The 22,929-nt window shown below is 33.6% G+C and overlaps 1 protein-coding gene across 3 annotated transcripts; it reads right to left on the reverse strand.

Moving 5' to 3' along the window:
- Positions 1-6,492: 6,492 nt before the first annotated feature.
- Positions 6,493-22,787, reverse strand: RtGEF (Rho-type guanine nucleotide exchange factor). Of its 3 annotated transcripts, none has more exons than XM_068764818.1 (10): positions 22,701-22,787; positions 22,169-22,379; positions 21,636-21,798; positions 20,615-20,833; positions 20,334-20,532; positions 19,083-19,304; positions 17,387-17,599; positions 14,385-14,649; positions 13,560-13,760; positions 6,493-6,810 (listed from the first exon to the last, which is right to left on the reverse strand). In XM_068764818.1, exons 2-10 carry the CDS (start codon positions 22,350-22,352, stop codon positions 6,554-6,556), a joined length of 1,923 nt encoding a protein of 640 aa, XP_068620919.1. In that variant the 5' UTR covers positions 22,353-22,379; positions 22,701-22,787; the 3' UTR covers positions 6,493-6,553. The 3 variants fall into 3 exon arrangements, with proteins under 3 accessions (XP_068620919.1, XP_068620916.1, XP_068620920.1); XM_068764815.1 differs by lacking the exon at positions 6,493-6,810 and adding an exon at positions 11,605-12,302; XM_068764819.1 differs by lacking the exons at positions 6,493-6,810; positions 13,560-13,760 and adding an exon at positions 15,254-17,282 and having other exon boundaries at positions 14,542-14,649.
- Positions 22,788-22,929: the final 142 nt, after the last annotated feature.

Raw genomic sequence — 22,929 nt, forward strand, 5'->3', positions numbered from 1 at the left:
ATCTGATGGGCGTGAGGAGTATTTCTTTAGTACATCTCTTGGCCTTACTGAGGTGCTAGGGGAGTAGCGCGAGGCGGAGGAGGAAGCCGACTCAAACTAAGTCTTTGAGCAAGCCTGAAAGAATTCCTGGACCGTTGGGAGTTTGAGGTCGCTGTAGAGGTCTACATTGCGCTAAAACCAATCCGTCCCGGTTGCTATCTGGGTGAAGCGGTTTTGAAGCGCTTGTAGAGAGTTAAGGGTAGCGGGTGCGGCGTGCGCGAATACAACGCTCGCATAAGAGAAGACTGGTCTTATGCAAGCTTTGAAAAAGTGCAGCCTGTGCCTAAGGCACAGTTTGCTTGAGGGGCAAAAGTGGGGAAAGTCTGCTGAGGATGCGGACGGCTTTATTCCTGACCTGACGAATATGTGGTTTAAATAGTAATTTATAGTAAAATGTGACCCCGAGGTATTTGACCGAATCCTTGCAAGGGATAAGAAGGTCGAAGAGGGAGAGGGTGCCCCGGTCGGCGAGACGCTCGCGCTTGCGTGTCTGGGAGGTAGGTTTTCTGCGGAAGAATATAATTGCTTGGCTTTTTTCAGGGTTTACGTCGATTCTCCATTTCCCAAACCACTCGCCTACGCGGGTGGCCGCGGCTTGGAGATGACGCGAAATTAATGCGCGTGCTATACTGGAGGTGTAGAGTGCAGTGTCGTACGTGAAAAGCGCGAGTAGGACTTTTGGTATATCGCTAGTGAATAGCGAAAAGAGTAGCGGAGAGAGGCAGGATCCCTAAGGGACACGTGCTCGAATGGGGCAGAGAATGGAGAAGACGCCTTCCGCTCAATAGCGGAAGGCGCTGTTCGACATGAAGGCTCGTATGATCTTAATGAGTCTATGCGGCACGTTGAGGGCGTACAGTTTGCGTATGTTGAGTGCGGACGATGCAGAGTTTGAATTAATTTATTAAAACAGGTTTGATGAGTACTCTTCAACATTAACGGACTGAGTAAAACCCTAGAGGTAATCCAGACATCTGACTAGTATATTTTATAAAACATGTAGATAGAGTGTCATATGTTTTAATGATATTATATGTTTACGTAGATCATTGTAAAAAGGACAATCTATTTTCGTTAGGATTGGTGTGTAGTAGAGTGCAGTGAACTAGGATGATGCCTATCCGTTTTTACCTAGGCAACGTAGCTGCCATTTGCTTCGCCTACATGTATTGCAACCGGGATCGCCTCAATGCACACTCATTGAACCGAACCAGACGCTAGTTGCATATAAACAATATCTATTAAAAATATTCCTTAAAAAATTAAGAAAAACTGGCTGTTGGTTTTAGAGCAAGCTGTCAAAGTCATAAATTCGCAAGAAGTGGAAAATATGCTGTTACAGTTTTTGCATATAATTTTGTTAAATAATATTAGTATATCAAAACATTAGTTATTAAAATTTATTATATTTGAACACAAAATTTAATTTGAATTTTCCCGTACAATATCAGGATCATCAGACAAGTTTTACTTACATTGTTCATTACATAGTTAACCATTTAAATTTCTAATCTTTTGTTACGGAATAAATTAATATTAATAGTTACAGTAATCTTCGACATATGCCTATCAAAAACTTAATTTTACTCTTTTAAAATTCGCATACATTTACGTGTCGTTCCTCGTTACATCTCGCCCAAATGACACGTTGAGTTATCATGGAAAAGCATTTCAAGATATTTTATCACTTTATTTTACTACCTTAGCCCGGATTCATTAGAACGTTTTCGTTGTCCCTACTGAAAAATTTCCCTTATATAAAGTAAAAAAACGACTGCAAAAATAAGCCTACGGTGATTTTTGAGCACTCAACGCTCAGCCATTTAATCCGCCTCGCCTGCTCTGCAAAAACGGCTCCTGCTGCAGTATTGTCGTTTCACGGCGCAATTTAGGGAAATAGGTGTCTTTTCCATTTCGGTGTCGAAATAAAAAAAAACTTTTCTGTAGAATTTTTTGTCTTATTTTCCCCACTTTGAAGAATCGATGTTTATGTTCAATATATTTATTATAAAATAATCAGAATATCAAGCTAGTTTTAATAAAAACGTAGCTTTTAACGAACAGTAAATCACTTATTTAATGACTAAAATTTGTAAGAACATATTATCAATGAATATGTAAAAAAGAAATGAAACTTTTAATTTGATTAGTATAATATTGTGTAGATACTTTGCACCTGCTAAACAAATATTAATGGAGACGTGGAAAAATTTTTTTAAGCATATTTGCTTTAAAAATGCTATTGCAAAGAAATAATTTTCTTTTTTCCCAACTGAACGACTAGTATATCATGCAAATTGGAAAGGCCTTATAAAGTATCTATCGTTCTAAACGGTTTAATTACCATTGGTTCGAATACGTTCATCGGTTGCTTGGATAATGCTAAATCTTGTGATTGAACAATTTTGCGCTTTTCATTGCTCCATAGCAATTACAAATTTAATACGCATACACGCCCCATTTATGAGTATTAAATTACAAATATTAACTGTAGAAAATTGAGGAATAATAAAGCATATAGATAATCTTTAAATAAATATTCTAAACATTGAAAATTAAATCTTATAAATTAAACCTTAATTGAAATTAACTCAGGTGATAGAATTTTTATTTAACTTAATTTATTTTAAGAAATGTGACAATTCCCTAAACTAAATTTAAAATATAGAAACCAATATTGTAATTAGCAATTTAAAATAACAGTATAATTTTTTTTTCTGCGTCTACGAGATTTGGAAACATCTTCGCGTGTTAACCTTTTTCGCACAAATTAAAACATAGTGAACAGTGAAACATGACTTAAAATATCAGCATCAGAATTATGATGGGTTAAATAAACAACATGAAAAGTAGGAAAAATTGGGATCAATTGCTCTAACTTTTTTTACTAAAGAATAGCTTTGTGATTGGGCATCCTGTGTGCCCATACATATTAACATTAACATATACATTGTATTGAACTGTATTTTTAATGCTAATTTGTAATTATTTTTTTATCTCATTCTTTCGAACTTAAAAATAAAATAAAGAGTTTTGTAAAATTGATCTCCCACGAATAACTTAAAATGAATATGTTGTGTACTCCTTTAAAATAAAGGGCATCTGCTACTTCCGTAGCCACGTATTTTAAAATTATTGGATGTTATACAAGAGCAAATTTTGATGTTTTATCAAATTAGGTTCTTTTAGCACTAGTCTTATGATGTACACGAGTGATCCCTATAAATAATCCGCAGGCGAAAATAGCTTGAATAAATAAATAAATCCACATCCACAATGCTTTAGACTTTATGACATTTATTGTGTAAATATTACATATGTTTATTTATATATAACAGTTTTTTAACATAAAAAGATAAACACCTGTTTTTTTTTATTAAAAGTGCCTAAAATAGGAATTATCCGGGCTTGACGACCCATGAATTCTAAACAAAAGCGCTGACGTCGGACGAGGTGGCCGTATCAAAGCACTTATGCTTTATCGTAGTTCACTTGCCTGGTATTCGTATTAAAATTAGTAATAAAGCAAAATTATTTAAACATTCATGACATTTTCTAACCGTACGCTTATAAAGAGCTTCTGTTTAATATAAAAATACCGGCCATGTATTGATTTATGTAGTATACCATAGTCACAGCACTGATTTATAACAAAAGTATATAAATGATTGTGTTAATTTTCATTATTAGCCTATTTTCAATATATACATGGACATTATATACATTACATACATGGACGACGCATAATAAAGTACACTTTTGAAAATAATGGAAGGATAATAAAGAAAGTAAAGAATGTAAATAATTTTTGATATTATATTGTGTCTTCAATATCTCCGGGAATTCTTCCAAACGACACTGAAGGTTTTTAAAAATACTTCTGCAAGTTTAAGCTAATGGAACTGCCGGCCTTTCCTTCTCTTATTTTTCTTTAATTCAACAAGAGTTTTCGGAGAAGAAGATTCTGCTCTTGAGATATCACCATAAAAGATTCAAAGTCGTCAACGATGAAGAGTAAAAAACATGTTGATGTATACAACGTAGAAAAATATATGCATTTAAAAAAAAAACATTTGTGTACCGATGATTGTTACAATTGAGGACGTATTAACAAAGAGTTTTAGCCACTAGTTTTTCATATACTAGCAATAAATAAAGGAACAATTCCAAAAAAATGTAAAATTATACGTTCTACTGCATTTTAATAAATATTTATCGAAAATGTTAATACATTTAATTTCTATGGTGGTAAAGAAGATAGCCTATATAATTATTGATAACCAGATATTATCGGTATCAGCCGACATAAACTGCTGATAGGATTTATGAGAAACGAGTGCTGACAAGATTGTCACGTAATGGTTTTCTATAAAATATAATTTCATTGTGCACTAAAACATTGTTTTCGGTATTTTTTCGATAGCTTTTTAATAATTTCTCTAATGCACAAAATCGCACTACTTCTGTTTATCATAGTCTGGAAAGACCTAAAAATATAATGATAATAGAAAACAAAAATTAAAACTTTTTTAAAGATCTCAACTTTTTAAATGATAAAAATTATGGAATTCATGCAATTCTAATCGGAAGACATTTTTTTCGTGTATTTACACGTATACATACGTTTCACTTTACAATTTTCTTTTAAATTTATATTAGGGAAAATGGAAAACACAATCTGTTCAATTACATTGAATCCTGTTTCGAATGAAGCGGCAGACATCGTCGAGGATCTACAACTTGTAGCTACGACCGTAGTGATACCGTTTGTGTCATCGATGTAAATAAATATATACTAATTACCTCGAATTTATTTAACGCAAGTTGGTACTCCCCGCACATTTAATAAATTTCATCTAAACGTCTTAGAAAGCTAATTACTTTTAAAAAATTGGATTAAGTCTTTAAATTATTAAAGCATAATTTGTGAAAATTGCTACGATGTATAAATTATATCAGCTTTGCACGTGAAACAAAACGGATAATCGAGAGAGTTCTCTTTTAAACTTAATTTATAATAACATATTAAGATATATTCAATGGTGCTCTCGTGCAAAGGTGAATTATGAGTGCAATGAAAGATAACAAAAGAGATTCCCTAGGTAATTTACCCTAGGTTTTTTCCCTTAGGATCGATTTTGCCGGGACTTCTCCCACTTCGACGGTTTTTGTATACCTGTAATAGCCCACCGCACCGAATCTACAGACCCTTTCGTTCCGTGAACTCCGCTCCAATGAAACTGTAAAATTCCTCGGGCTAATATATGTATAGTATTCATCCCTTCTGAAGTGATGACTCCGACGTGGTGAAAGTAACTTTCTCGAGAGGAACAAGCTCGTGTTCGAGGAATGCTTTCTAATCCTATCAAGAGTAAATCTTTCTGAGTCCTTAATTTTAACTTTGTAACTGTTTGATTAGACCTATCCTTTGGTGTTTTATTCTTGTAATACTCATTTTACATCTTTTGTCACTATTTCATTACGCTTCAGTAAAGTATTGAAGGCTCAAATTTCCTCTGCAAGGTTTTTGGCATTAAATCGATTGACCACCCTATAGCGTGATCACTTTGTATACATAGCCTTCTTTTTAAGCCTAACATCGTTTTTAAATAACAAACTTGCAAACTATAAACCACAGATTTAACTCGCTAAAGCTATCTGAGAAAAACCACTCGCAAGTTCTTTACTTCACACACACTGCGGTATTCTGTCCATATACGTTTACTTTATTTATATAGATGATGAGCGACGCATTCTTATCCCTGTATGTGATGGAGGTTTTTATAAAAAGCATTACTTGCGACGTTTTAAAAGTTAAAAAAACGATATCGTCTGTTTATTATAAAGCCCACCTATTACCCTCTGAAGCATGTGAGCGGCAGGGCGAGGCAGGTAGACCACGTCTAGCTGACTGTTCGCAAGTATCTCGTGTAAGTCTGGTCAATATTGTCTTCCTTCGCCTCAACTAGCACGTACCTCAGACGGTGAGTATTTTTTCAGTGTACACTATAACAATTATTATATCAAACATGTCGGCCCCCGATCTTATACAGGTAATGTTATTACACATTATTTACGGCGTACTTTATAGTTTTAGATCCCCGACAGGGTAATTCTTGTTTATTGCATATTCGTTTCTTTATTTGGTGAACATAGATTTTGTTCCAAATTTTTATTTTATTTAGAGACATGTTCTCTAGACAAAATTTAGTCAGGAAAAATATCCCTCTTTTATATTTAACTTTAACTAACAAATATATCTATCTAAAAGATACATACATTTCTTAATTAACGTTAAAGAGCAAAAATTTACTCCGGATCAATATGTTCTTTATTTTATTTTTAAAAACCAGATTCTGTGAAATTTCGATATGTTTTTAATTACTCCGCCGCGCTGATTTTGAAATAATTAATCAAAGTGTAATAGGCGAGGAAAAAAATAAAACAATAATATTAACTAAAGTAATGTATTATTAAAACATATGATCGAGATAAGTAATACAGGATAAAAAAATCAACATTTGCTTTCTTTAGCGTCTTTGAAGAAATTCTTCGTTTGTATTGCGGCAATGGCAAGGTTTCTTTCATGTTTTTCATCATTTAGCTGCAATTGTAAATGTTTCAAATCCAATTTTAACGTTTTGACTTCGTTTTGTAGTCGCATCACTATTGTCCAAAGGCTTGGCGAGCCGTGGTTGGACGTTGAATGTATCGGAAGCGAAGGTGATCTCACTAGTGAATCTATACACATCGAAGACTCTTCATCACATTCTGAAAAGTAAAACAAACACATAAAACAAATAACAATATTTTGCTTCTTCATATCTGCTTTCATTCAATTCTCGATTACCCACCTTGTTCGCATGTAAGGCGGTTAACGTTTAACATAAAAAATTGTGTTTGTACAAAGATGAAAAACATAAATGTTCATAAATATTTATTTTGTTATAATTATGAATATTGCGGTAAACAGCTACAAGAAAATTCGATAAAAATAAACATACATTATGTAACGGTACAACGTGTATGTACTTATTTATATGAAGTGGAAATATGTCGATAGTTGGTGATATTCTCATGGATGTATTTCTTACTCGTAAAATACGTAATGAACAGCGTTACTTGACTAGATCACAACTGGAGGTCCGGAAAGTAGTGTCGTATTGGATGTGAATATGCGGTTTTTTTTTAATTTAAATTTTTTTAATGATGTCATCGGTTTTCTTATCAAAACTCTTTTTTTTATGTGTAAATTACCAATAAAGGTTCAAGAAATTCCATCGCTTTTTAAGTAATTACTTGACATTTTGGATATCTTTCAAATCGCAAATCATTTGCACCTAAGAATACGTCTAGTGTGCAAGATCTACATTACAGTTTATCCAGGTTTCATCTTAAAATTAATACTGCAGTTTTGAACCAAATAAGCGAAAGTAACTTTTTTGAAATATCCGCAAATTTTTTATTATTCATTATTAAGGACACCTTACTTACTTAGTTTTTCTTACTTAGTCGACCAAAGTTAGTTTAGATTGTTTGACCATTTTTAAATCTATTATGGATTTACGTCCTGAACACTTTATTCCCTTCAGACATGATAAATATTACTGGATATAAATTTAGAAAACCAACTTTCTTCTGCCTTACCAATTTAAAAGATTTAAGGCTATTTAACCATCGCAAATGTTTAAAGCATCTACATACAATGAAATCGGTTAAGCCAATGTTGGTATTTGGCTATTAATTGAACCCAAATTAAGCAATAAAATAACTTTCCGGCCCTCCTAATATATAATTGTACACAACTGATCGAAATCTATGTAGGTATTAATTTATTTCATAATTACTTAAAATAGTGAACAAATACGATAATCAAGGACGTATTTAAAAAAAAATGAAAAATGAATGTAGCCGCGTACATTTACGAAAATTTAAAAATCTCTTAGTTAACTCTACATCTAGTGTAATGCTTAAATTATATTTCATTTTGTGATGAATTTCAGGAAGATAACAAAAGTTCAAATCGAAGTGTTATCCCTCATTCAGGATACGTTGTTAGCAGCACTTTACAATTCTCCGTTCCACAAAAATGTTTTACACACTAAACCATACTTACACACAGTTTTTACGTACAGAATAAAAATAAACGCAAAACATTAAAAAATTACAAAAAAAAGCTAGCAAATTTAAAGCGCATGAATGATATCACAAAAAAGATGATTCATAATACTGACCAAAGTCACTTTTTCATTGCTTTGCACAAAACTTATTTCCATATATTTCGTTACAATTGTTAATAAATTTTTCGACCATAATTTTATAATAACACTAAATTGAAGTATTCCATCAGATTGAATAAAACAGATTTTAATTATTCATCTTGATAAATAATTTACATTTTACGATTTTTTTATTTAATTATCATCATTTATACATAACATTACATATTACCTTTATTACCATTTCCAACAATAGCATTAATATTAAAATATTAACGGATTTGGGTAAACTATATAGGATAGCAACAAACGCTTAGAATTTGTGATGAGTAGTTAGTACAACTTAAATTGAATTAGTTACATTGAATACATTCGCATAAAAAATACAAATGTTACAAAATGCAACAAATTATACTTCTATAATAGAATTTTAAAAATGTGAATATCTAAAATCGTAATTTCAGATATCTTTACACAAACATACGAAGACTAACACCCCCATAACTTCAACTGTAAGACCCCTGCTGGACAGTGGCATACGGTGGTCTTCCTCAATGATATCCAATAGCACCGGTTGCTAGCGGCCTACATCCAAAGACTTCTAACAACCTTAACAAGGTTTGCCTGTCCGTGGTGTCCACTTAAGATCTTCAGGCCCTTTTCTGCGCACTATTTGGCTGGCATACTTTCTCTTTAATTATACTTTGCCAATCTTTTGTGTTATGTCCGTTATTTTAGATCGTCTACACATCCCCTCTCTTCTGGTTTAATCTCGTAGAGAAATCTACAGCATAGCCCTCACCATGACTCGCTATGGTACTGAGTTTGCCAATGAAGCTCAGAGTTAGACACCACGAATCAGTGCTGGAAGTGATTATTGTAAACATTAATACAATGCGAATATTTTTAATCGAAATAATAACTGATAATTTTATATTTTCTTATACATAATTAACCTTGTCACATTTAATTTATATTATATTTATACTAATTAAATATCTCTCAAATGTTACACTGGCTACTCGTCATTATTTCTCATTTTATTATCATAGTTAACTGATTTAGTTAATATGTGTGAGAAAACTCCAAAAAAATTGAATTTGTGGTATTATTAGAAGTATAAAATGACCAAAATATTATTTTCAAAAACCTTCGATTTTTATGAAAAAGAGTAAAGTTAACAAAAGATGATACAATGAGTTATTTTGATATGAGCTATGACAGTTTAAACAAGTTTCTTGCTTTGGAGGTCTTTTAAATCAATTTTGTCGACAAATAGTATACAAACAACACAGTTAAACAATCAAATAACGGACCTAACAAAAATACTAGCAGTACGTTCGCGCTAAGCGTGCGTCGTCACCGTGCTCGATGAATGAAAACGTTTAATTAAATGACAATGCCAGTTCAAAGCATAGTTTGGAACCAAACAGCTAAATAGGATCGATTTGACCGGTTAACATCGATGACTTGAACGTACCGTAAAGCTTATAAGGCACGAGCTCGTAGCACGATTTAATTACGACAGAACGAATCATTTGTCATCCGGCGAACAAAATCCGCGTCTGGTTATTCTTGAGCTATTTTAAACATATTAACTAACGTATTAAGATTAAAATTTTAACTATTTACTGAAAAAAGTTTTTTGTTAAGATTCGATGTCATCGAAATTAGTATACGTACATCGCAATTTCATAGATATAGGGATATTTACTGGGCCATATTACATTTGCTCAGTAATGCAAAGTTATAACGCGAATAAATCTGGAACAGTATTTGACGATCCTACGATTTATCTAAGCTTTGTGTTAATGTAAGTCTCCTACGGATATATAAAATAAACAAAATGCATTGTATAACATATTTTAATCTTACAATAGTAACTTTTTAAATATACTATAGAATAACATAAACGTTAAAAATTTTCTCGCAGTTTAATATAAATAGTTACAGCAATGTTATCTTAAAATTAGATGAATCTAACGAAAAAGTGTTTTTCTTTATTGTTTCTTTTAAAAACTACTCAAAATACACCTTTAGAAACCCGTGGATTAAAAAGCTAAACGATAAACTAGTAAAGCAACATAAATTCCCACAAACAAATTGTACGTCCTAATTAAATTGGAAAAAATATTTTATACTTTGGCATCTATTTGGTACATTTTAACATTTTTATTCAAATTCAAGTGAAAAATAAAACCACCAATCACTATCTTACATTTCAATGTCTCTATATCAATATAAAAAAATATACATTTTTTTACAAACCATGCATACGTATACAAGTATATATAATAATGCACCATTATTTATTTTATTAACAAGCGAGACTTAACTAAATTCATTATTATAATAATACTGCACACGTGCGTGTCAAATTAAATTAGTCTATGTTAACATAGATAACTAGCCATATCAGATATTTTGATTTTTATTCTAATGACATAAAATATAACATTCATGCATTTTATTAAATTAAATTTTCTACTAAAAGCATGTTTTAATGTAGACTATAACACTACAGGACCATACATATAACGTCCATGGTTAAACTAACAAAGAGACTGAATAAAATAGGTGTTCTATTGCACCGAGGCCACCACGGTATCACCTCTCTTACATTTCACACACACACACACAGGTAATACTATGAAGTTATAACTCTAATTAAGAAAAAAAGCGAGTGGATCCCATGAACGATGTACAAAAAAAGAAACAATGGATTAGTTAATGAAGGCGGAAAATTTGTAATTAAATCCACACCAAGATAATATTACACGCAAGTCAACTGGCCAAATTCATAAGCCCAACGCTTTTTTCACACGTTTTAAAACAACACGATTCATAAATAAGAATAGGTATTCTTTGTTAGTCAATTTTTCTGTTTTAGCACGAATCCCTAAATAATATTTTTTAATTCTACAAGTAGCGTGCACTAAATTATCAACCTGATCTAAGTTTTGTGTAGATAATATCAAGAATTATATAAGCAACATGAGAAACCTAAAACAGACGCTAATGACATGCTATAACAAAAAACTAACAGTGGCCGTTAAGAATTTAAACCCAAAAGTTTGACACATTTGATGTGTCTAGTGATGGATTTTTTTCTGCATTTTTGGTCAGTCCATACTAAACTTGCACGCTTGTTTTCAAATATCAATGAATAATTTCAAAATTGACTTTCATTCCTAATTTCTATTTGTATTTTTAAGTTTTGTACTTATGGATCGAATTTACACTGTACACTAATTTTAAAGTTTTTTGTAATAAAAATGAATTGTTTATGTTTTATAAATACATACATAATACGAATTTCATTATTACTTTTTTTGCACGTTTTTTTTTTGGAAAATTATAACGGATTTTCAACTTAAATGATGTTTGGACATATTCCAAAATTTATGTTGTTACATGTATCTTTTTACAATTTTTTTTTTCGAAATTCTTAGGAACGTTTAAAAAAAGAGCTGGGTTAGAGTCCATTTATAACACTTCGGATAAGTATTTATTAATCCGTAATAACCACAACTTTATTTTGCGTGAGACATTCAGCGTACTATTATCATGGTTTCGTGGAAATTTACTGTCAATCAAAATGATGCGATTTAGTTAGTTGTTTGACAAACGTGCCGCAACACCAAGTGGAGGAGCGGGCGGAGCGTGGAGCGGGCGCAGCGGAATGTGCGTGCGACCGCGGCGGTGCCACGAGGCTTGGGTGCGAGCCGCTCCAGCGCTCGCGTGTGCCGTGTAACCTCTGCCTGCGATCGCGCTCGTCCGTGCAGTCCCATAGGTTTGGGTTGGAGCGGTTCATCTGATACTTTCGACCGGCAAGAAGCCTACGAGCCTCCGGTGCAGGATACAAGTACGCGTCCGCTGCCGACGAACTTTTGTTACGCTTAACTTTGGACGATTTGTTGCAGCCGATGAAATCGGGCGTTTCGCTCCGCTGCACATACGGCTGTTTAGTTGAGTTATGAAGGGGGCTGTTAGTAGCGATTGCGTGATATTGTACTTTACCGAAAGAAAAGTGGCCGCAGTCCACTGCAGGTGCGATATAAAGGCAGCCGCATGTAACAAAATAGAAATGTTCAAAGTACCATGGGGCGAAGCAAAGAAAGTCAACAATTTAGTTTATTTACATTTTCGTACATATATTAGGGACGCATTATTGAAGATGTTTTTAGTTTATCACAAACGTTAGTAGCGACATAAAACAACAACAATTATCTGTTATTAACTGTTATCTCTCTAATTACATTAAAATAAATAAATTAAGAAACAAAAATAAATAATGACTGAGATTCACTGCCTAACTTAATTCAATGTTTTGTTTCTCGCAAACTACGTTACTGTGTAGTAACAGCAAAATGTCTACATTGGTAGAAACAAAAACGTCAGACTGTTGTGTGAGATGTCCACACTCGACTACAATGACTAGCTACTTTGTACTGTAAACGAATAAAAACATTTTTTACCATTGGCACAGCTATATATACATATAGTGTGAGTCAGATCTAGATAGAGTATAACATACAAAGCATGCTTAACATCATGCATTAGTTAGCAAAGTTGCAATCGTCGTGACACCGACGGCTGTTAATCGTTAGTTCCGACGTGCAAGCACACGCACGTCGAGTGCACTCGGTGTTACGATGCATGTAGGTTAAAAAAATTAATCGCTACATTCAAGACATAAACGGCAAACTTTTATAACAATGTATTATATAACCAAGCGCTACGTTAACATATTATATATAGCCATATCGGTATTTGTTTGAAGAATACTGATCGTTTACTCTAACAACCAACTGATAATACGGTTTCTTGACTTCGCATGTCTTCTCCTTGTCGACTCGAATATCTCCAGTGGTATATTGGGTACTGCATAATAATTAAAGCTTTGTTAGTAGAAACCTTTTATATGATGTTATGGGAATAAAAATACAAGATATATAATATAATAGTTAAAATAACGTTTTTTAACCTTGAAAATCGTATATTAGTCGCGTATAACATGTCGACATTTTTGACTATACTGGAAAATAATCATAAAACGCATTCCATTCATCACTCCAAAACTAAAATTAGTAAAAATTTCAGTAAAATGTACAGTTAAATCAAAAAAATTGTATTCTAAGTCCCCGTCGCAATGACCCAACGAAAATAATTACATTTTCACAACAATAACGGTATCACACTCAATAGAAGACAAACGTGTAGGCAAAACGAGCACAATAATGGTCGCACATTGTTAACGGTGGGTCGGGTATTGGTTAGCCGTAAACAAAAAGTACTCACCAGAACTGACGGCGTTTCTACACCGTGCCGAAGTGCAATAGGCTTCAATAACCTTCAAGATAAGCGCGTCTTCCTCGTAAGAATTGGACTTGCGTTGGTGCGGTGCGTAAGGATGTGTTGGTCCGATATTTTCGTCCGAACCGACTGTAAACGACTGCGGCCGTAATGGAGGTGCGGGGCGTAAACATGTTATGCTCCACCCTTAAAAAGAGTTAGAAAATGAGATAGCAAATCACTGCCATCGTTTATGTCGGCAAAAAGTATTACATTTTTAATTATCTCACAATTTCCTATTCCAATCCCACAGATACAAAAGATACAGTACATATTAATTTTTCCATGGTTTGATTGGTTTTAATGTTAGCGCTGTGCTTCAACTACGCTTAGTCACTGCGTTTGTTTTTTATTAACCACTAGAGAAGTTCCTTTGAAGGTACCTGAAACTTAAGCTTTGAAACAAAACCTGTTCTTTTTTTGAGCTGGCATACACTGTTGTGCAAATGGCCTTTGAAGATTTCGCGGGTTCGAGAAAAAGGATGCAGAGAGAGCTTCATTTGGGGAGAACCTCGACTCTAGCCGCTAGTTACTAGTTTCATCAGATTGATTGCTTAGGCAAACGCACCATGCAATGATCAGAGTCTAGTGTCCCTTCGAGTGTAACTTGACTTGGGTTGTCACTCTATAAAACCCTGTCTGTCGATAACCCGTTTAGCTTTCCGACTAAAGTGTCCCTGTTAGGGCCAAACCATGACTAGCTCGGTTGCTCTTACCTAGAACACCGACAACAGTATGTAAAACACATTTATAAAAAATGCAATTAATTACCTTTGTTCAAACAACTAGAATCCGTTGTATCTATGAAGTCAACCGATGAAAATTTCTTTCCGATTAGAGCTTTGTTAGACTTAATAGGCGATTGATCGAGAGAATCACACGAGTTGAGTAGCCAGCGCGCAGATTGGTTTTTTTGCTTGTTCTTTTGAGTTTGTTGCGTATGTTGTGTGTAGCTTTGGTGATTATTGAATGAATGTGATCGTTTGTGACTACTGAGGCCTGACGCCAACTCACTATTGCTGTCGCTCATGGCCATCTGTCAAGAAATTACATTGTTTTTTTACATTATGATATTTAATAAGTAATCATATTTAATTAAATATTATTAAACATAACAGAAATCACACGTCTCCACTAATGAAAATAACCGCAATTAGACTGTGTTCACACAGCGATTAAAAGCATAAGGGTTTTTACGTGATGGCTTCCTAAACCCACGTTCTTTTAAAGTAGTTGGTTAATGCAATTTTTCTCAATGGTCGTTTAACTCCTGTGTAACAATTAAAGCAAATGAAACGCCCGATGCTTCGTAAACGTTACGTGGTCTCGGATCCATTAGGTCTATTTGCAAATACTTGCCGTTATAATTCTGATATTGCAAATAGTTTTTCCCGACAACATTATATAGGGGAAAACGATATATGTCCACAAGCTTTCCATGCACATTTTCGATTTTGTTAGTGTATGATATCTACTTGCAGTGATATTTTAGTTAGTAAGATGAATAAACACAGGCAAGGATGATCGAGTAAAGCACTGCAGTATTGGGGTACTCTAATGACGGTATTAATCTAGTGGTTACAAAACTTAAAACCAGTGATACACAAAACAGTATCTCTTTACAAAAAAATTATCCTTGCCTGAGTCGGTGACCACGGTAATGGGTAATTTGGCTTTCATCCACCAATGGGCATATAAATCTGAGCGGTAGACAACGAAGCCAGTCTGCATCTCCGTTAAAACTTTTTGTGACTTTAACAAATCTTCACTTCGCGATCTCATTTTGCGCAAAGCATCGTCTCTCGCCCGATTTTCTTTGCTATAAACATCGCATTTCCGCAACATATTTTCACGCGTGGGCCTATTGTTCGTTTGCTTTTTATCTTCATTAGAATTATCCCTGTATATACGCATATGATAGTGCAAACTGGGCTTGGTGCGTTCTGTTATATTTAAAGTGCTCCACTGACAGGGTACAGGCTGTCGGACATTTTTGGGATTCTCTAAATGTGTGCTGGGTTTTCTGTAAATTCTTGGTGGTACCTCTGGTTTAATTTTTATTTCTGGAACGTACCGCTCGATATTTCTTCTAATAGAAGTGCGTTTTATTTTAGAAGATGAAACTGGCGGAATGCCTACGAAAGTGGACGTGACAAAAGTGTTAGAGGAATCCATGACGTCTAGATTAGTTTCAGATGTTACGCTCGTAACACAAGATGTTCTCGCCGTAGAGCCAAAAGGCGAGGTACATCTACATTGATCTTCAAAGGCAGCTGCTTCAATTTCAGACAATGTCAACTTACGGCGACTCGTATGGAAATTATCTTGGATTATGTTGCTTTTATTTTGTGTATCGGATTCATTACTAGTTGCACTGGTTCCCGTGTACTCGAGCGTGTTTAATTCAGGTGAAGCCAGATTGCAGCTGCCTACAACGCCCGAATCTGATGATCTGGGACTAGGACAAAGTGATCTATTACAACACTCACATTTCATAGCAGTTTTTCTTGTTTCTGATTGTGAGCTCAATCTTTCCATGTGTGGATCATTCTTCTTAATATTTTCTGTTTCAACCATTGACCTCGACACAGATCGGCGAATTTTTTTATCAGAATTTAATGAATGTTTTCTAAAAGGTATATTGGTATTAAGATTTACGTTAATAACTTTCACATCTTCGTCGATGTTCCGAAACATAGGTGGTGGATCTAAAATAATCGAAACAACAGGGCTCGCGCGATCATTTTTGGGTGACGGAGGATCTAAATTTTGAAGTAAACTACCAACAATAGTACCGTCATCGACATCGTCACGAGAATATCGTTCTTCTGTGGATTTCCATAGCTTCTGAACACTTTCATTCTTAGCGCTACAATTAGGGAAACTACGTCTTGTAGGAATGAAGTCGGATTCATCATTTGTTAAAGTTTCAATTGGTCGATTTTGATCCATATGAACCAAATCTTCGCAAGCCATGTATGATCTAACATCAAAACTGGAATTTTCATTACTATGGGAATGTTCCGAAACCGAATGCGTAATACCTTCAAACCCTGGCGGAATTTTCAAACCATTATTGGGCAAAGGTAAAAACATCATATTATGAGCGCAATCAACTTTTACATATGGCTGTTTCCCATTGGGGTGCATATCAGAGGACGTATCAAAGTATCGAACATAGCCAAAGTTACTTCCGCAACTGCTACACGAGGATGAAATCGTTCTGGGACTGGGCGAGTCTAATGCATTTTGACGCAAAATTTTTGATGAATCGTGTATTTCAATATCGTTAAAACTTGAATTTGAATAAGTCTCAGTGATGTCTGTCTCTCTATCGCTATCATCTGAATTTCTATCACTATCAGAACAATCCGTTTCTGTACCTATAGTCCCATCGTTCTCGATCTTTAATTTGATGTGATTTTTATGCCTTCTTCTCACAGGCAGCCCCGTCAACTCAAAAGCCTTAGCCCAGGTTTTTTCATGAAGTAGTTTTCGCAACATTTGTCTCGTAATAACTTTTTTTTTCACCAAACGTGCAAAATATTTAGTCAAAGAATAGTACGGCGATGCAGAGGGATAGCTAGGCGGCGGCAATGTCACATGATAGAGACTGCGACGACTAGAATTGATGCTAGACAATGCCCCTTCAGAAGGAGACCGGGTCAGCTATGTAAGAAATTATAAAATATATTGCAACATACAAATGAAACACTTCAAAACAGATATGTGTAAAAGTTCTTAGTTCGGAGGTAATGATATGAAATACTCACGTGAGGCAATGATTGCGGTTGGCCAGGTTCATGAGAAGGGCTGCTTGTATTTGAATGTTTTTGTAACAAGCTAACCCAATTGTCTGCTTCGGCTCTGGTCTGACAAACTGCAACTATTGTGTCTATCATGGGACCACTTATTTCAAATGCATTTTTTCTTACATCAGTATCGTCCAATTTACAGACTGTTATGCCAGTTAATGGAAGACAACCCTTAAATGGAAACAAAGACAAAAGGTAAAAATAAAACTTTGTTAATTTTCAGAAAACAAAAATAAGAAGGTATTTCATATTAAACCATATAATCAATAAATTGTTACTCAATACAAACACCTGAGAAGACCTTTGTAGTTCACAGCAATTAAAAAAATTTATACATATAACGTGTCTGGTAAAAATTCTCGAAACTAGTTAATCAATAAAACAAATGTTTAACTAAATAGAGTTTAAATCACAAAAACAAATGACTACTGTTTTTTTGGTCAGTTAAAGAAATGTGACATGAACAAATATTGAGCAATATTTTAGCCTGTATTTGGAACTGGGAATTATCTCCCTGTTACATCTCCCACGCTCGTCTCATAGATGCACTGTAAAAAACTCAGTTCAGACATAATTTAGGTTCTTATTCATCACCCTTAACTTCGTAAAGCTATTACAGTTTCAATAATTCTCTATGGAATAAAACCTCCTTTTATAAAAAAGCAAGTTGACAAACATTCTCCCCTGAAAAATATTAATCTGGATTTACCCTCTTATAAATTTGAACCATTTGCTGGCTTGTGAGCATTATAATGGTATCAAGAACTTCTCGTAAATGTCAGGCTTGCATTATTGTGGTGACTTTCTAATCATCTTGGTATGACAAAATTACTAGAGTAGTAGATGGACCATTGATAAAAATAAGTATGTTCTGGAAATATTATGATTACTTCTTACTTCTTGCAGCTACATTGCATGATACAACAGACATCTGTATAAATTCTACAGATGTAGGCGCCAGGTACATTGGACATTGTCTATTGAGCATGATTCACGAAATTGTTTATTTTTATTTATCATGCACTGCAACTCATACGACTCCCCGCCCAAAGATTGCCACGATGACCATTCTAGCGCTGCCCGCATCCAGCTAGTTCCTGCGACCGTAATTATGTCGACGGTCTTCTAGTGGTGGTGGTGGTGGGGGCTATCCACAAAGCCTCTACCGGCTCGTAGTCCCTACTCAAGAGCCTTTCGGCTTTAGCGACTGTCTGTAAACGACTAGCAATTCTTCGAGCCAAGTCGGTAGCCTTGGTTCCTCTGCAGATCACCTTATTTCTGATATGATCTTGCAGCGAAACAGCGAACATAGCTCCCTCCATTACTCTTTAGGTGGACCTTGGGCGGAACTTTGGGAGATGTTTAGGACCTTCCCGAATGAGTCAGAGTTGGATTCGGCGAGTGGTCTTTCTCCAAGCTGAACAAAAACTATTGCAAATCCTAAATCAAAATCAATGAACTTCTGTTAAAATTAACATTATATATATATATAATGTATAAGTTGAATTGTTTGGATATATATATATATCCAAACAATTCAACTTATAATTAAAGCGATAAGTAGTTACCAATTAATATGTATTAGCTCTTTTGATGTTCACAATAAATAAATCAATAAAGTTAGTTAAAACAAAGTATTACAAATACTAATAACCTCATAAACAAATGCCGACACTCTTTTGCTGACTGAAAGTAAAAGCAAAGCAGAAGGAAAAAGGACGAGATATCTGTCTTGGTGTGATGGCCCCACTGCAACGCTTCCCATATGTAACACGTCGCCCAACGAGGTTAGTTCACCACCCGGCCATCCGCGTACCTCGCCTGTTACAACTTGTAGCTCTAACTCTTTTTGTCTTCTTAATGCAGCGCAACCACTCTAAAACATAGCATAATTATAAAATTACTAATGAGTTACTGTCTATTTTCACATTACTTTTTTTACCTTATTGTTCATACTAACTTACACAGAATGTGGCCTAGCTCTCTTATATGTACAAAAATTATAAGAATTTATATTTTAAAATGGAAAATTTTTGATCACTCTAATTGATGGAATAAGCATGACTAGTTTAGTAAATATTAAAATAATGTTTACTAAATACATAAAAACCAATCTAGCAAAGTATACTTAAAGTGTGAGGCGATCATTGATGGCAAACCAAATAAATTTATAAAAGATTTTTTCAAATAAATCTTCAAGGCATTTAATGTATCCAGCAGTACAACAAAGACACAAGGAGTAGTAGACTGTATCCACTATTGTCCACTATTCTAAAGACTTCATTATAATATTGAAGGAGAGAATATGGTACAATGTAAGCAATCAACATTTTTATATTACTTTTCCTATGTTTAGATAAAAAAAATGTTTTATAGTAAACTGGCTGGAAAATTAACAAACATTAGACATGATGTTTTGGAAAAGTCACAGTAAAAACTGGATTATTGGCATATCAACTACATCCAAACACATTTAGGTAATTGTAGAATATCTATCTACTGCTGCAACATTACTTTAACAAAAAAAAACTGTTACATATTCTCATACTTAATAAATATCTGATGTGGATATTTTTTTAAATGATTACAGATTAAGATTAATAATTACATGGGAAATGACATCAGTCTCGCATCATCTTCGTCAAATTATTATATTCTGCTAAATAGCTGAATGAGTGAACAGATTTGTTTAAACAAATACACACAGTAAATTTATAATATAAAAAGAATTGAAATATTATTGAAAACTGTTGTCATGTTTGAAGTGATCACTGTATGTACAACACCCCATATATTCCTAATCAAAGTCTTAACTAAATGTTAACCATTAATTTCAAAATAAATTTATAATTTAAATGAATCTGAAATATAAGTTAAAAAAAGAAACAAGTTGAAAATAACTTACAGCAATGTCTTTATACACAACAGATGCTCTATGAGTGTCACCTCGATCTGGATGTGCTTCATGGACATGCCTTGCTAACTCTTGTAACATAGCTGGATACTTTCCAAGACGGCGAAATGGTTTGGACAAGCCAGCTGTTAACACAAGTACTCCAGGACATACTGCACCTGCATTCTCCATCCACGTGTTTAACTCTTCCCTGAAAAAATTGTTAATGTACATTACATAGCAATTTCTGAATCAAAACAACCTATAAATGATTAAATATTTGAATTAATTACTTGTATTTATCGAGGATGCACACTGCTTTTGGATGGCCTGCACAATAAGTTTGATGAACTGATTTTATTTTAGTAGCCCACTGCAAAAACAATCCACCTACTCTTTGATCAGGTCCTGTCTTCATGGCACACTCTTCAAGTAGAACTAGAAACTGTTCATGTGTTTGCAATACCTCATTGATGTTCCCTGTCAATTGCTTGAATTCATCTTTTGTTAGCCTAAAATACACAATTGATTATTAATGTTTTGCTTAAACTTGAGAATTTAATTAACAATAATTTTAAAAGACTCAGTACTTTTCTTCACTACTGGAAAAGATATTACTGATACTCTTTCACTTTGCCAACCAACAACTTTTTTATTGTATCCACTTCCAGTATCTTTTTAAAATCCATCAGTGTATGACATAACAAGATGCAGCAGGTATTCACATGATTATTATATTGCTAAATGATACTTTTGGGACATAGCAGCATAGTACCTATGATAACTGTGTGCTATGTACTACCACAGGACCTTGAAACATGTCATAGCACACTGATCAATAATATTACCAAGCACATAAATGGAATGTGGTGTATATTTATACTTTGGTGCCACAAATATATATACTGTTGTTTCAGAAGTGGTATTTAACAAGATTTACTCACAGCCAGTGGTTATAATGATGTTTAAATAACAGGAAATAATAGTTAGAAACCCAAGAAGCAAGTATGCATTTATTTTTAATATATATAAGAACACTTAATCACACATTCTACAAAATAATAAATAAATCTTAAAAAGTTTTAAATGTGGCTAATATCTAAAGAAAATGACAAAAAATATTGATAGCAAATATTGCTAATTTATACTAAACATGTTAATTGTTATAGATGTGTAATCGTTACAATCTCTAAATAAGCAATGATCATTTTACGTCTCAAAAAATTTATTCATTTGTAAAGTAATATGTAAGGTAATTATTTTAGTAAAAGTTACATGAACTCATATGATATTGTATATTAAATAGTTACTTACATCTCACTGTTCTCCAATGGCAGCAAAAAGTTACTGACAAGACCTTGCATTTCAGCAACATGCGCTTTCTCAGAATCAATTATATCCTTGAGAACAACATTCCTAAAAGCCTGGATTTCTGATGCTGCTCTTATTGGGGATGTTGTTAATGAGCCAGGAGGATCTGATGGTTAAAGATGAATTATGTATAAATAATATGTAAAACAATATCATGAAAAATATATAAAAAAAAAAATTAGCATCATACTGTTCAGAATAAAGCTAATATTAATTATTAATCTTCACCAGCATTATTCACAAACTTGAAAAAAAAAAATTCAAAAGGATAAAAATAGCAGAGGCTTTAGCTTGAATTGTCAAGAACTGACACAATGTTCATTCATATTTCAAGTGCTCCTCTTGGTCCAGACCTCAGTTAATATCCTGTATAACTATTCTGGACATAATAAGTCATAATGTTTTCAATCATATAGCTTAGCAATATTATTAGAAAAAGCTTTTACAAATTGCTCTTATCTATAAAAATTAATTACCTTTGTATTCAGTTACATAGTTACTAGGAAACCATCCTGTAGTTTCTCCCAATGTACCTTCCCACCAACCACCTTCTTCTCTCTGTGTAACTGTGATAATATCACCTTTCTTGAAACATAGCTCATCATTGTTTTTTCCTTTAAAGGAATAGATGGCTTTAACCAGGCAGCTTTCAGTCGACATTCTGCATCAATTCTATTATCATGTTTCCTGAAAACGTGTACAAAGCGTAAAGCATAATTAAAGTACTATCATTAAATAACATCACTGAAAACAATTAATCCGATTAAAATCTTAATATTTTTGCTACGAAACTACTTTAATGTCAACAAGACTTGATTTGAGACAACGCATTGGTCTATCTCTGAACGTTTTTTTAGAGTAACTATTAATCATTTCTAGAAATATATTTCAATGTAAATGACTGAAATACTTTTCTTTATATGGGAACTACGAAACCGAAATATATAAAACTAACTGGATTCAATTCATGAAAGAAAGTAATCAAAATAATATAAATCAGAATTTAACCTTAATAAATTAGAAGTGCACGGAAAATAGATAGGAATTTCAGTGAATTTTCTACGAACAAAAAGAATTATAATTATATCCGCTTCTCTCACGGTCTTCCAAAAATAAATATCACAGATTAGAAATTGTAGTTAATCTGACGGACCCACAGATGAATACAATGTCAAATAAAAAATATAGTATTTTTATTGCCACACAATGTCATTAATATTATATCAGAATAAAGTAG

The sequence above is a fragment of the Battus philenor genome, unplaced genomic scaffold, assembly GCF_028537555.1.
Source record: "Battus philenor isolate CCGP_79_NKW_IND1 unplaced genomic scaffold, ilBatPhil1.0.hap1 SCAF_2, whole genome shotgun sequence".
Taxonomy (NCBI): domain Eukaryota; kingdom Metazoa; phylum Arthropoda; class Insecta; order Lepidoptera; family Papilionidae; genus Battus; species Battus philenor.

What these genes read in the sequence shown, in the direction of transcription:
- RtGEF (XM_068764819.1), bottom strand. Translation starts at nt 22,352, where the DNA reads ATGTCGACTGAAAGCTGCCTGGTTAAAGCCATCTATTCCTTTAAAGGA. An exon ending in TTGTGTATAAAGACATTGCT is followed by an intron (nt 19,305 to 20,333) that starts GTAAGTTATTTT and finishes GCTATGTTTTAG; the next exon opens with AGTGGTTGCGCTGCATTAAG. An exon ending in TGTCGGCATTTGTTTATGAG is followed by an intron (nt 17,600 to 19,082) that starts GTTATTAGTATT and finishes TTTCCATTTAAG; the next exon opens with GGTTGTCTTCCATTAACTGG.